Source organism: Lucilia cuprina, chromosome 4 (assembly GCF_022045245.1).
Source record: "Lucilia cuprina isolate Lc7/37 chromosome 4, ASM2204524v1, whole genome shotgun sequence".
Taxonomy (NCBI): domain Eukaryota; kingdom Metazoa; phylum Arthropoda; class Insecta; order Diptera; family Calliphoridae; genus Lucilia; species Lucilia cuprina.
The window spans coordinates 95,111,766-95,123,902 of NC_060952.1; the positions used below are offsets into that span (position 1 = coordinate 95,111,766).

Consider the following 12,137-nt stretch of genomic DNA (forward strand, 5'->3'; position numbering starts at 1 on the left):
AAAGATTATTTTATAGAAATAGTGTTGGCAACTTTAGAGCATAAATAAAAATCGCAGAATTTTTAAGATAAATTTGAGGAGTACAATATATAATTTTTATAATTTTAGTTTTATAAATTTATAAAGGTACAAAGCTTTATGAGCTGTTTTGTACTATATTTGACATATATTTTGTAATCATTTTGATGTAATAAAATATTTTTTATATTAAAGACATACAATAAACATGCGATTTCAACTTGGTAACACTAATCTAAAAATGAGGCAATCCTAAGCTTATTTTATACTGGCAACTCTACGTCAGAGAATCGCGCCGGCGGCTTTGACCATCACGTTAAAGACGCCGCCGACTACAATTTCTCAGCTTAACACATTCTTGAGTTTTTTTACATGTAGTTTGAAAGTGTGCTGGCACTTTAAAGTGTAGGCATACTGTCAAATTCCACATACAAAAACTAAACTGAAGTCGCTGCGTTTTTTCATTCAAAATCGTTGAAAATTTAAACGCATTTGAGAACTTAGCCAGCTACAGTCGATATTTTTAGTGGCAGCCGCCGCCGTCGTTAATATTTGTCGGCGCAGGGCTCTACTCTACGTACGCCATTTTTCAGACATTGTTTTGTGAACTTAACTGCTGCCGTGTTTTTCGGCTATTATTATTTGCATTTTTGTCGGCAAAACGGAAAGAATTGTTAATATTTTTTGTGAAAAGTGAATCGTGACAACAATTTGAATAAAATATTGCATAGAATTTTAAGAAAACTATAAAAACAACCATTAATTGTAAGTATTTAAAATGTGCCTTGAAAAAAAAAACAAACATTTCTGCAAGAGAACGCCATTTTTATTTTCTTATACACAATTTTGCAAAAATGTTCTTGTTTCATTTTTATTGTGGCGTCGTTTTTTTTACTTAACCTATTTTTCTTTTGGATATTTTCTATATACCAGTTTTATTACTTAACAAAAGACGAGCATTTTGAAAATGGATAATAGCAATCTGGTAGAGAATCGTGAAAAGGATCGTGATCGCCGTGGACGTGGGGCACGTGGTTCCCGCTTTTCCGATGCCGATGCACCCGGCAGTACCGGTGGTGGTGGTAATGGCGGTGGCAGCGTTAATCGTGATCGCAGTCGAGAAAGACGCAATTGCCGCATTTACATTTCAAATATTCCATACGATTATCGCTGGCAAGATCTTAAAGATCTATTCAGACGTGTTGTTGGCTCTGTGGAATATGTTGAATTGTTCCATGATGAAAGTGGCAAAGCCCGCGGTTGTGGTATTGTTGAATTTAAAGATCCTGACAATGTGGAAAAGGCCTTGGAAAAAATGAATCGTTATGAGGTGAATGGCCGTGAATTGGTAGTGAAGGAAGATCATGGTGAACAGCGTGATCAATATGGTAGAATAATGCGTGATGGTGCTGGAGGTGGTGGTGGTGGCGGCAATGTTGGCGGTGGCCGCGGTGGTGGTGGCTCTGTAGATCGTGGCGGTGATCGCGGTTTTTCTCGACGTGATGACGATCGATCGTAAGTAGTTTTTATGAGTTTTTTTTTTAAGTTAAGTTTATTTTTCTTGTAAGTCAAATGAAAGATTTCATTTGATTTATAAGAAAGATAAACAGATCTTTTATTATTTTATAAAGATTTTGGAATATTGAAGGAAATTTTAAAAAAATTTTGGGTTTTTAATGTTAAGTTTATGAAGAAGATATGCAACATCGGATGAATTTAGTATTTACTTAGGATTTTTTATCTTTTACTGCTAAATATCTTTATAAATTCGTTCATAATTGTTTTCCTTAAAATATCCATTATCTATCAATATCATTTAGAAACATTTAATAGAGTTTGTATTATATATATTAAAGAAGTAGAGAAGAATCTTTAAATAGTTTACAGATAAAGCCGTTTTTCTGAAACTACGTTTTTTGAATTAGGACATTCTATCGATACTATTGTGGTTTCAAAATTGCACTTTTTGCTGATCAGTTAAACTAAATATATGTATTAGTAATAACGTTTTCTTTCTGTGATTTGTTGGAATCTAAAAAAGTATAAGTTAAACGAAGTCAGTCTGTTTGTAATGAAATCATAATGGACAGTTTTTCTTGTTTGTTAAAACTTTTAAAAGAACGTTGGTTTTGAGGATGAAATGAAAACGTATAATAACATCGTATTGTATACATCTTCGGGGTTTGTTTAATTTTGTCTTGAAATATAAGAATTGTACAACAACACTTTTAAAGGAATAATATGTTTATTCAAAGAAATTTCTTTTCGAACTTAATGAATGATAACTATGCCTGAAACATCTGCCTTTTGTAAGTTAAAAGTGTGTTATGTTAATCTAATGAAATTTTTAGAAATTTGTAATGTAAGTAAGCATTTTAAATTTATTATTTAACTTTTCTATATCTGCTAATATTTGATGATAAACAACACAGGAACTAAAAACAAAACAAAAGAAAAAATTAAAAAGAAAAAAACTAAATCTAATAATTGCAGTTGTTGGTATATATAAAATCTATCCTTGCTGCGTTTGTTTGTTAAGAAAAAAAAGAAAGGAAATTGTTTAACTTGTTTGATTGATTTGATGGTTTGTTTCCTTGTTTTGCTATTTTTTTTATATACATTGTTGAATTCTTCCTTTTAGATCTGGTCGTAATAATTTTAACATGATGGCAAATGATTTTAATAATCAACAAGGGAATTATAATTATTATGGTCTTTCTGCTTCGTTTTTGGAGAGTCTCGGCATTACTGGACCTTTGCATAATAAAGTTTTTGTTGCTAATGTGAGTATGATGTTTATAAACAAAAAACTAGTAATGGAATCGTTTGATTCTGTTCTTTGACACTTTAATTTGTTGATGAGTTAATGATGATTTTGATGATGACGATGTTTTTTTGATCTTAACTATATATATAACTCGAGTGTGTGTAAGTAGTTTTAAGTTTTAGCAAGAAAACCATAATTCTTATTTATGGGGCCACAACGTTTTTAAATATTAATATGTATATTTTTTTTGTTATCAAACAAATAATTGGGCTTGTAGTATCCTTCCGACAATTTAATTTTGTTTTAATTTAAAATATAAACATCGAATGTTTAATGGCTATTTTCACAATGTGTATTTTTTTGGGTAAAAATGTAAATTTGTGTATTTTTTTTTTTTTTTGGTAAAAACTTAAATTTTTGAGTAAACATGTTTTTGGGATTAAAAATCTTTTTGTAATAGTTTTTTTTTTTTAATTTTGATGTATTTTTTTAACGTTTTTCTTAATAAGTTTTTGTTTAAAAGCATATTTTTTTTTTTTAGAAAAAGTTTTTATGGAAATTGTTTTTGTTTTTGTAAAAACAAATTCCTAATAAACCTTTTTACTGACTTTGTTTCTAAAAAGTTTTCCCTGAAAAGTTTTTTTCCTAAAATACTTTTTGTAAGAATTATTTTAAAAAAGTTTTTTTTTCCAAAAAGCTCATGAAAAACTTTTTATAAAGGTTTTATAAAAAAAGGTGATTCATTTTTAGGAAATGTTTTATGTAAGAATTTTTTAAATTTTTTTTTTCGAAAAAGCTCATGAAAAACTTTTTATAGGAAAAAGCAAATTCCTTTTTTAAGAAAAGCTTTTTGTACGAATTTTTTTAATAAGCTTTTTTCGAAAAAGCTTATGAAAATCATTTTATAAATGCTTTATAAGAAAAAGCTGATTCTTTTTTAGGAAACGTTTTTATGGATTTTTTGTTTTTGTAAAAACAAATTCCTAATAAACATTTTTACTGATTTTTTCTGAAAAAATTTTTTTTAAGATTTTTTATAAGAAACTTTTTTAAAAAGCTTTTTTTGAAAAAGCTCACGAAAACCTTTTTATGTAAATTATTATAAGAAAACTTAAGCTTTTATTAAAAATTATTAGTTTTTCTTTTTTTGTAAAAAGCTCCTTCCAAATAGCTTTTTCCAATTTTTTTATTTTAAAGTAATAAATTCTTACAAAAAGTATTTTTCCCTAAGACTTTTTGTAAAAAACTTTTTTAAAAAGCTTTTTTCGAAAAAGTTCATGAAAACCTTTTTATGGTAATTATAAAAAACTTAAAATTTTATCAAAAATTATTATTTTTTCTAGTTTTGTAAAAAGCTTTTTTCAGAAACTTTTTAGAAGTAATAAATTCTTATAAAAAGCTTTTTCCCTAAAAGAATTATTGTAAGAAACTTTTTTAAAAAGCTTTTTTAAAAAAGCTCATGAAAAGCTTTTTATGTAACTTATTATAAGAAAACTTAAACTTTTATCAATTTTTTTTTATTTAAACTTAAAACTTAAAATTTTATCAAAAATTATTATTTTTTCTAGTTTTGCAAAAAGCTCCTTCCAAATAGCTTTTTCCAAAATTTTTATTATATTAAAACCTTTTTTCAGAAACTTTTTAGAAGTAATAAATTCTTATAAAAAGCTTTTTCCCTAAAAGACTTATTGTAAGAAACTTTTTTTAAAAAGCTTTCTTTGAAAAAGCTCATAAAAAGCTTTTTATATAAATTATTATAAGAGAACTTAAACTTTTATCAAAACATTTTTTCTTTTTTTTTGTAAAAAAAACCCCTTCAAAATTTTTTTTATTTTAAAACCTTTATTCAAAAATTATATTTTTTTTGTAAAAAATCTTTTCTATAAAAGCTTTTATGAAAAAAAGTTCTACAAAATTATACATTGTGAAATTATGTCATTAAACTAGTTTAAGCAATATTCCATGCCAAACATACAAATTTAACTGCGGGGCTTGTTTTCCTTTTTCACATATCTAAAAAAAATTAACCAATTCCTGGGGCCTTTAATACATTATTTTTTTTTTTGTGCTTCTTTCCTAAGCTGTGTTTTTATTTGGTCGTTGTTTGGCTGCTGTTTAATCCAATTAGCCATTTGGTTCCTTTCATCAGATTAGCCTAATAAATCCAAAATAAACTTGACACTTTAAAGTTTTGTCTTTAAAAAGATTTTCAAAAGTTTTACAGTATCTAAACGCTTTCGTATTTTCTCCACACACACACGCACACAAAATTGTTTGTAGAAAGGAATCGTATTGCTAAAATTTATTTTAAAAATCAAATGGAGATCCTGTACTTTGGTTTAGAGTCAATTGTAAATCAAGTTTGTTGTTTTCACCACTTGTGTGTCTTGTCTTCATGGCCGGCCCTTTTATTGAATTCAATATATATATATAAATTTTATGATCATTTTGATTTAGCAAAGTATGCAGTCAGTCAGTTGTCTTAACGGTATTACAGTAATATAAGCCTGTCATTATGGGCAATAGTTGGTTTAGTCTGCTTAAGTTATATACTAATTATGGTAAAAATTTTACTTGTTTTTTCCTCCCCTCCCATCTGTAGCTTGACTATAAAGTGGACTCAAAGAAACTTAAGCAGGTCTTTAAGCTGGCTGGTAAAGTGCAGAGTGTAGATTTATCTTTGGACAAAGATGGCAATAGCCGTGGTTTTGCAGTCATCGAATATGATCATCCGGTAGAAGCTGTGCAAGCCATTTCCATGTTGGATCGTCAAATGTTGTACGATCGTCGTATGACAGTGCGTTTGGATCGTATACCCGATAAGAGTGAAGGTCTTAAGTTGCCAGAAGGTTTGGGAGGTGTGGGCATTGGTTTGGGTCCCAATGGTGAACCATTAAAAGATGTTTCACGCAATTTACCCAACAACAATCAAAATAATCAAATGTCGGCCAATATGATGGGTGGAGGCGGTGGCATGGGTGGCGGAGGCGGTAACATGGGTGGTGGCAATATGGGTATGGGCAATAATTCGAATGTGGGTGGCATGTTTGGCAATAACCAGGTAGTGCAACCTAGTCCGGTAGCTCCAGTAGGACCCAATAACAAACAAATGAATGCCAATGCAGGTTTAAATTTGGGCAATTTAAACACCTCCAATTTGGCGGCATTAACTAATGTTGTAGGAGGTTTAGGAGCTGCTCTCTCCAATCCCCTGCTAACAACCTCCCTTAACAATTTGGGCTTAAACTTGGGCAACCAAGGAGCCAGCAATGATGATTCTATGCCACCAGCAAATGCAGCTCTTTCAAATAACTATAGCACCGGAGGTAATAACTATAGTTCGGGGTTTGGAGGTAATTCATCAAATTTTAATACACAAGCCGGTAGCAGTGGTGGCGGGGGAGGAGTCCCTTTTAACTCCTACAACAGCACCAGTGGAGGCGGTGGTCCCGACAATGACTATAGTTCAGGCAATGCCATAGATATGTATGGTGGCAGTACAGGAGGCAATAATCCTGGTAATGTGGGTGGTAATGTACGCAAATCAGACACCATTATAATCAAGAATGTAAGTATTTATATAAAATATTATAAAAAGAAGAAAATATTATTAAAAATTTCAATGTAGATTCCTTTAAGCTGCACTTGGCAAACACTACGCGATAAATTCCGTGATGTGGGAGAAGTTAAATTTGCTGAAATACGTGGTAATGATGTAGGTGTAGTACGTTTCTTTAAGGAACGTGATGCTGAATTGGCGATTGGTAAGTTTTTTTTTGTATAGCTAATCCATTAAAAAGCAATTGCAATTAAATTATTAATTTTCTCTAATTACAGCTCTTATGGATGGCTCTCGTATGGATGGTCGCACCATTAAAGTCACTTATTTTTAAATAAATAGAAATCAATCAATTATCCACACATGTGTATTTGTTTAGCAGTTAACTATAAATTTTGAAAATGTTTTATATTATTTTAAAACATTTTCTTATTATTGTCCTCTCTTTACACTCCCTCGGTTTTTCACTTTATTCATTTAACAAAATATTCATTTAATTTAAAATTATTTTTCTTTAAATAATAACAACAACATCTTTATTAAGTACATTTATGTATAAGTATTTTATAGACTTTTATTTTTTCTCTCTCTTTTCCATCTTCTGTTTATGATTTGATTTTCTTTTTCTTCTTTTGATTTTCTGTTTCGCTATTTATTTTTATAAGTTTAATAATCATAAGAAGAATTTTTAAAAATTTCTTTGAATAACTACTAATATAAAATAAAATTTGAAAAAAAATCACAAATATTTAAAAACAACAAGAACACACATCCACACACACACACACACATATTGATAATGTTTATGTGTTAAGGAAACCCTACCGAAGTCTTCTCGTCTTTGCATAAAAAAATCATTTAACACTTCCCCCAAGATAAAGAAAAACAAAACGTAGTTAATAATCTGTTAAATAAAATATAAATTTATTTAAATGTGCAGTAGTGATTCAAAAGAAATATAATAAAAATATAAAATAAAAATTTTCAATTTTGCGCATAATTTTTTTTAAATTAAAGAAAGAACAATTTTGCAAAAATTTATTAAAGAAAAGTAATTTCTTTAAAAATTTAAAAAGAACAATTTTGCAAAAATTTATTAAAGAAAAGTAATTTCTTTAAAAATTTACTAAAGAATAGAAATTTTCTCTAAAGAAGAGAGATTTTTTACAAAATTCTTAAGGGAAATTAAAAAAAAACGATAAATAGTCGGGTGAAGCCAACTCCTATTCTCCATTTCGATTACGTTTACGCATTCAGTAAGACCTGGTTCACACTGGGAAACTTGTGATTTTTGTGTGTAAGAAAAAGATAAAGAAATATCAACCATCTCTTCTCAGTGTGAACCAGGTCTTACGCAACGATCAAAAAAAGGTATTCCAACAAAAAACTGAATCGTAAGAAAAAGAAGAAACAACTCCATTTCGTTTCAATGCTTTACGAAAGTGTGTATTCTACGTTACGATCGTAACTACGTTTTTGTAAGTTGTTGTTTATGTGGCGGAGAGTCGAATCGAAATGCAGAATACCAAAGTTGCCCAACCGAGAAAATTTCGATTCGAATTGAAATGCAGGATAGGGGCCAATATTTACAAGAATTAAATGTGATTTTCATAATAAAGCATTTAAGTTAAATTGTACCTTGCCTCAGATATACTTAAGCCATTTATTGTTGAATAAAATTGTGGACATTTAAGTCAAATTTTAAAAGGTGTTTTATATAGGGACTAGAGTCAAATGAGGTCCTATATCTATAAAGTTCATAAGGTTCATCAGGGCTAGTATAGAACTTGATTTTGGTGGTTTTTTGTCGAGATACGAACATATTCACCCCTATTCGGGAATGATCTAAAAAAGGTATACGAATAAAAAAACTGAATAGTTAGATAAAGAAGAAGCAATCCCATTTCGTTTCAATGCTTTACGGTTGTGTGTTGTATTCTGTATTTCGATCGGAATTACGTTTTTGCAAATTGTTGTTTATGTGGCGGAGAGTCGAATCGAAATGCAGCATACCAAAGTTGCCAAACGGAGAAAATTTCGATTCAAATTGAAATGCAGAATTGGGGTCATTAAACATGAACTTAAAAGTTCTATTCTAAAATGTAATGATGGTAATTGATTTCAATAGGCTTCGTTCCAGGGACAATAGAAATGCAAAATTGGGGCCATTAAACATTAACTTAAAAGCTCTTTTCTAAAATGGACCGACAGTAATGAATTTTGATAGGCATCATACCTGGGACAATAGATGTTCATGTACCAAATTTCATTAAATTATCTTCAAAATTGCGATCTGTAGTTTGAATACACGGTTTACAAACTCTATTCGGGGGTACAGTTGTATAAGGGCTGGGTGCAATAATGGGCCGATCTTACGCATTTGCATTAGCCTTCGTCCCTGGGACAATAGAAGATCATTTACCAAATTTCATTGAATTATTTTCATAATTGTGACCAGTAGTTTGATTACAATAGGTAACAAGCCCTATTCGGGGGTAAAGTCTGGGTGAAATAATAGGCCGATCTTAACAATTTTCAATAGGCTTCGTCCTTGAGACAAAAGAAGATCTTGTACCAAATTTCATTGAATTATCTTCATTGTAACCTGTAGTTTGATTACAAGGTTTAAAGGGAGGGACGGGCATAGCTAAATCGACTTAGAAAATGATTCTGAGCCGATTGGTATACTTTAAGGTGGGTATAGTACCAATATTATTGTGCGTTACAAACATCAGCACAAGCCCAATGTACCCTCCCACTAAAGTGGTGTAGGGTATAAATACTAATGAAAATGTTCATTAACAACAAATTTCTTGATTAATAATCATCTAAAATTCATTATCTCTTTCAAATTTCTCTAAGAAAAAAATCTAACATCTTTTTTTTTTGTAAACTTACAAAAATTTATTAAATTTATAAGATTTTTGTCATTTATTCAAATTAGGGGAAAAATACATTTAAAAAAAATAAACTTTTTTTGTAGTTAATGAATATGAAACATGTTAATTTTTGTTCATAGCATCATCTTTTACATACATATAGGTAAATAATATACATGGGTATATATTTATATATAAAAAAAAATTAAATCATTCTCTTCAAACCCTAATGGAAAATATAGAACGCGATTTCCATTAATATAATTTATTAAGAAAAAATTAAGAAAATTACAAAAAATATATTGATTTGTTTAGGTGCTAGTAGCAGCCGCTGCGGGGGCTGGTGTAGCTGATGCTGTTACTACAGCAGCAGTAGACTCTGTAGGCGTTGTTGAACTACCCTTGAAACGTTCCAAACGTTTACGGGCTTTTTCAGCCCATTCATCAGTTTCGCTTGATGTTGCAGTGCCGGTGGTGGTTGTGATGGTGTTGTTTTCAGCTACTTTTGCTTTTGTGGCAGAATCTAATTCACCACCAAAACGTTGCTTACGTTTAAGTAAACGCTCTTCAGCATCCAACTTGGCCAGATTCGTTGAGGTCACACAACCAAAACGTTCTGCTCTCTTTTTTAATAATTCTACTTGTTTTTCGCTACTTACCACGGGGGCCACCGAAATGGCGGCATTCTTTTCCTTGGCCGTAATTGTTGGTGTCTTGGTTTCAAGGCCAAACTTTTTAGCTCTTAATTCTAATCTTTCCTGCATGGTCAATTCTTTTACTTTCTTGGTGACTCCAACTTGTTCATTGTCAACTTTCTTGTTTTCGCCCATAATTATGGGATTACGTTCACTCATTTTTACTGCTTTGGCTGGAGAGGGTTCAGTGTTTTCTTTGGTCGTGCTGGCATTTGTCTCCAATGTTGTGCCGCCACTGTTAAAAGAACTCTTACGTTTAAGTATGATTTTTTTGCTGGTAGTTGTGGGCGATTCTAGTATATCATCTTCTAAAGCAGCAGCGTCTTTATTATCACTGCCCAAACTTTTGGGTAATATAGTAGTCGGTGTGCTGGTGGGACTTTTCAATAGTTCATTTTCATCTGCACCCAAAATCTTTTCCTCATCCGATAAAACACCCTCCTCCTCATCCAATATATCTTCACCTACCAATGAGCTGTCCTCCAGTAAGGGTTCACCCTCCATGGCCGCTTGTAAACGTTCCTGTAACTCGTTTTTATTGCCAGTTATTGAAAGTCCGCGTACCTTCAGTTCACGCTTTAGATCGGCCACCTTTAAATTGTTTCTTTTTATTATATTTCCAATCTTGCTTGAGTGTATTTTACTTACCTTCATATTGCTTACATCGGTTACAGGCATGTTGCTATTTTTTCTTAATTTTATATAAAATAATGCTTATAAATTCACAAAAATTTTATGTTTTCTATTAAATGCTACAAAAAAAATTCTGTGAGCATTAAAAGTCAAACAGAGTTGTAAAAAGTAGTATTGTAATAATAATGGGAAAAAAACTCAGAGTTGCATAATTGAACAAAAAGTCGAAACACTTCAAATAAAAGTGTTTGCTACAAATACGACATACGAAAAATACACTGCTGTTGTTTGATAAACCAGAATATGTTAGGTCGTCAAACAAACATGTATGTATTGGTACATCAAACAAAATCTGTTTAAAAGAAAATTCGCGCCGTTTTTGCAAATTGCCAATTCATATAAATTTTGAGTTTGTAACAAACGCTGTTTAATTTGTTAAATTATATTTATATATTAATTGATTTCGACTGTTTGTGGTATCTAGAAGGTTAGAAAATGTAAGTAATGATATTAAATAATTAATTATTTGTCTCTAAAGAACCTTTTTCTTTTGATGAAGAGGAGGCATCATGATGTTTTCCTAAAAGAATACCCATTAGAGTGTGGCAATTGTATATGTAGTTACATGCCAATGTTGAAATAACTTGTCACCTAGAGGGTGGTGGTCGGTCGGACAGTGGTGATAGATGATATGTTATCGCCAAGAGGCGATGGTCGGACACTGATTGCCATATCCAATGGATACCACAAGGATACATACCTACATACTTATTATATTGATCTCAGTAGAATCAATACCATACACACTACCATGCGATGTCTGAAGTGCCTTTCAGTGAAGTTCTTATTGTCTCCAAACACTATAATGGCCAAATATTTACAAGAAACTATTGTTAAGTCGACTTTTATTTATCAAATGTATTGCACTGTACACGGACCTAGAGTATATAATTTAGCTAGGCTGTTTTCTTATATAGATGTTGTTTGGGCAAAATATTGGTGAATGTTATTTTATTGCAATGTTTTGATCCGGTACAATTTGCTTTATGTCGACTTTAGATCAGAAAGACGCGATTTTTGGAAATTCGTATGTTTATGGAGTAAAAACGGGTAAGTTCAGTAACCTCATATTTCATAATCTTGAAAAGATACAAAAACGCTTTAGAGCTTTCTTCGTTTATTAAAAAAGTAAACGGACCGATGGTGTGTTTTCCAGTTATAGATTTAAGTCTTAAATTTTGAGATCAATTAATTTTGTTAGTATTGCCAACTATTCAAAAGCGTAAAACGCGTTGCCGCCTCAACGCGTTTTGTGTACTTCCACCTCTGGGTAAATCGGCTTATAATACTCAGCTAAACTGAGATAAAAAGTATCGTTAGTGATTACTCAATAACACAAAACATAGACCAAACTATGTTTAAACAATGAATGCAAATTATCTTTATCTGAAAACCACGCCCTTAAAATGCTAATTGATGTATGGCCCGGTATAAATGAGGACATATAAAATGAGATTATTTAAAACATTTTCGTTTTTTAAAAGGTACTTTTTGAATTCTTTATGATATTGAATCTAGAAACATGA

At 30.8% G+C, this 12,137-nt stretch overlaps 2 protein-coding genes across 2 annotated transcripts; one reads left to right on the forward strand and one right to left on the reverse strand.

Moving 5' to 3' along the window:
- Positions 1 to 597: 597 nt before the first annotated feature.
- LOC111676516 (heterogeneous nuclear ribonucleoprotein M) lies at positions 598 to 6,906 on the forward strand. The gene is made up of 6 exons (XM_023437476.2): positions 598 to 783; positions 952 to 1,533; positions 2,660 to 2,801; positions 5,388 to 6,353; positions 6,414 to 6,549; positions 6,623 to 6,906. Exons 2-6 carry the CDS (start codon positions 986 to 988, stop codon positions 6,676 to 6,678), a joined length of 1,848 nt encoding a protein of 615 aa, XP_023293244.2. The 5' UTR covers positions 598 to 783; positions 952 to 985; the 3' UTR covers positions 6,679 to 6,906.
- Positions 6,907 to 9,256: 2,350 nt separating this feature from the next.
- Positions 9,257 to 10,719, reverse strand: LOC111676537. Its single transcript, XM_023437496.2, has 2 exons — positions 10,567 to 10,719; positions 9,257 to 10,509 (listed from the first exon to the last, which is right to left on the reverse strand). The coding sequence occupies exons 1-2, from the start codon at positions 10,594 to 10,596 to the stop codon at positions 9,535 to 9,537; spliced, it is 1,005 nt and encodes a 334-aa protein (XP_023293264.2). The 5' UTR covers positions 10,597 to 10,719; the 3' UTR covers positions 9,257 to 9,534.
- Between the last annotated feature and the right edge of the window lie 1,418 nt (positions 10,720 to 12,137).

Bases quoted from the DNA above. Each gene is read 5' to 3' on its own strand.
- LOC111676516 (XM_023437476.2), top strand. From the start codon at position 986: ATGGATAATAGCAATCTGGTAGAGAATCGTGAAAAGGATCGTGATCGC. The intron at 1,534-2,659 runs GTAAGTAGTTTT...TCTTCCTTTTAG, and splicing joins CGACGTGATGACGATCGATC to ATCTGGTCGTAATAATTTTA. The intron at 2,802-5,387 runs GTGAGTATGATG...TCCCATCTGTAG, and splicing joins ATAAAGTTTTTGTTGCTAAT to CTTGACTATAAAGTGGACTC.
- LOC111676537 (XM_023437496.2), bottom strand. From the start codon at position 10,596: ATGCCTGTAACCGATGTAAGCAATATGAAG. The intron at 10,510-10,566 runs GTAAGTAAAATA...AACAATTTAAAG, and splicing joins CCGATGTAAGCAATATGAAG to GTGGCCGATCTAAAGCGTGA.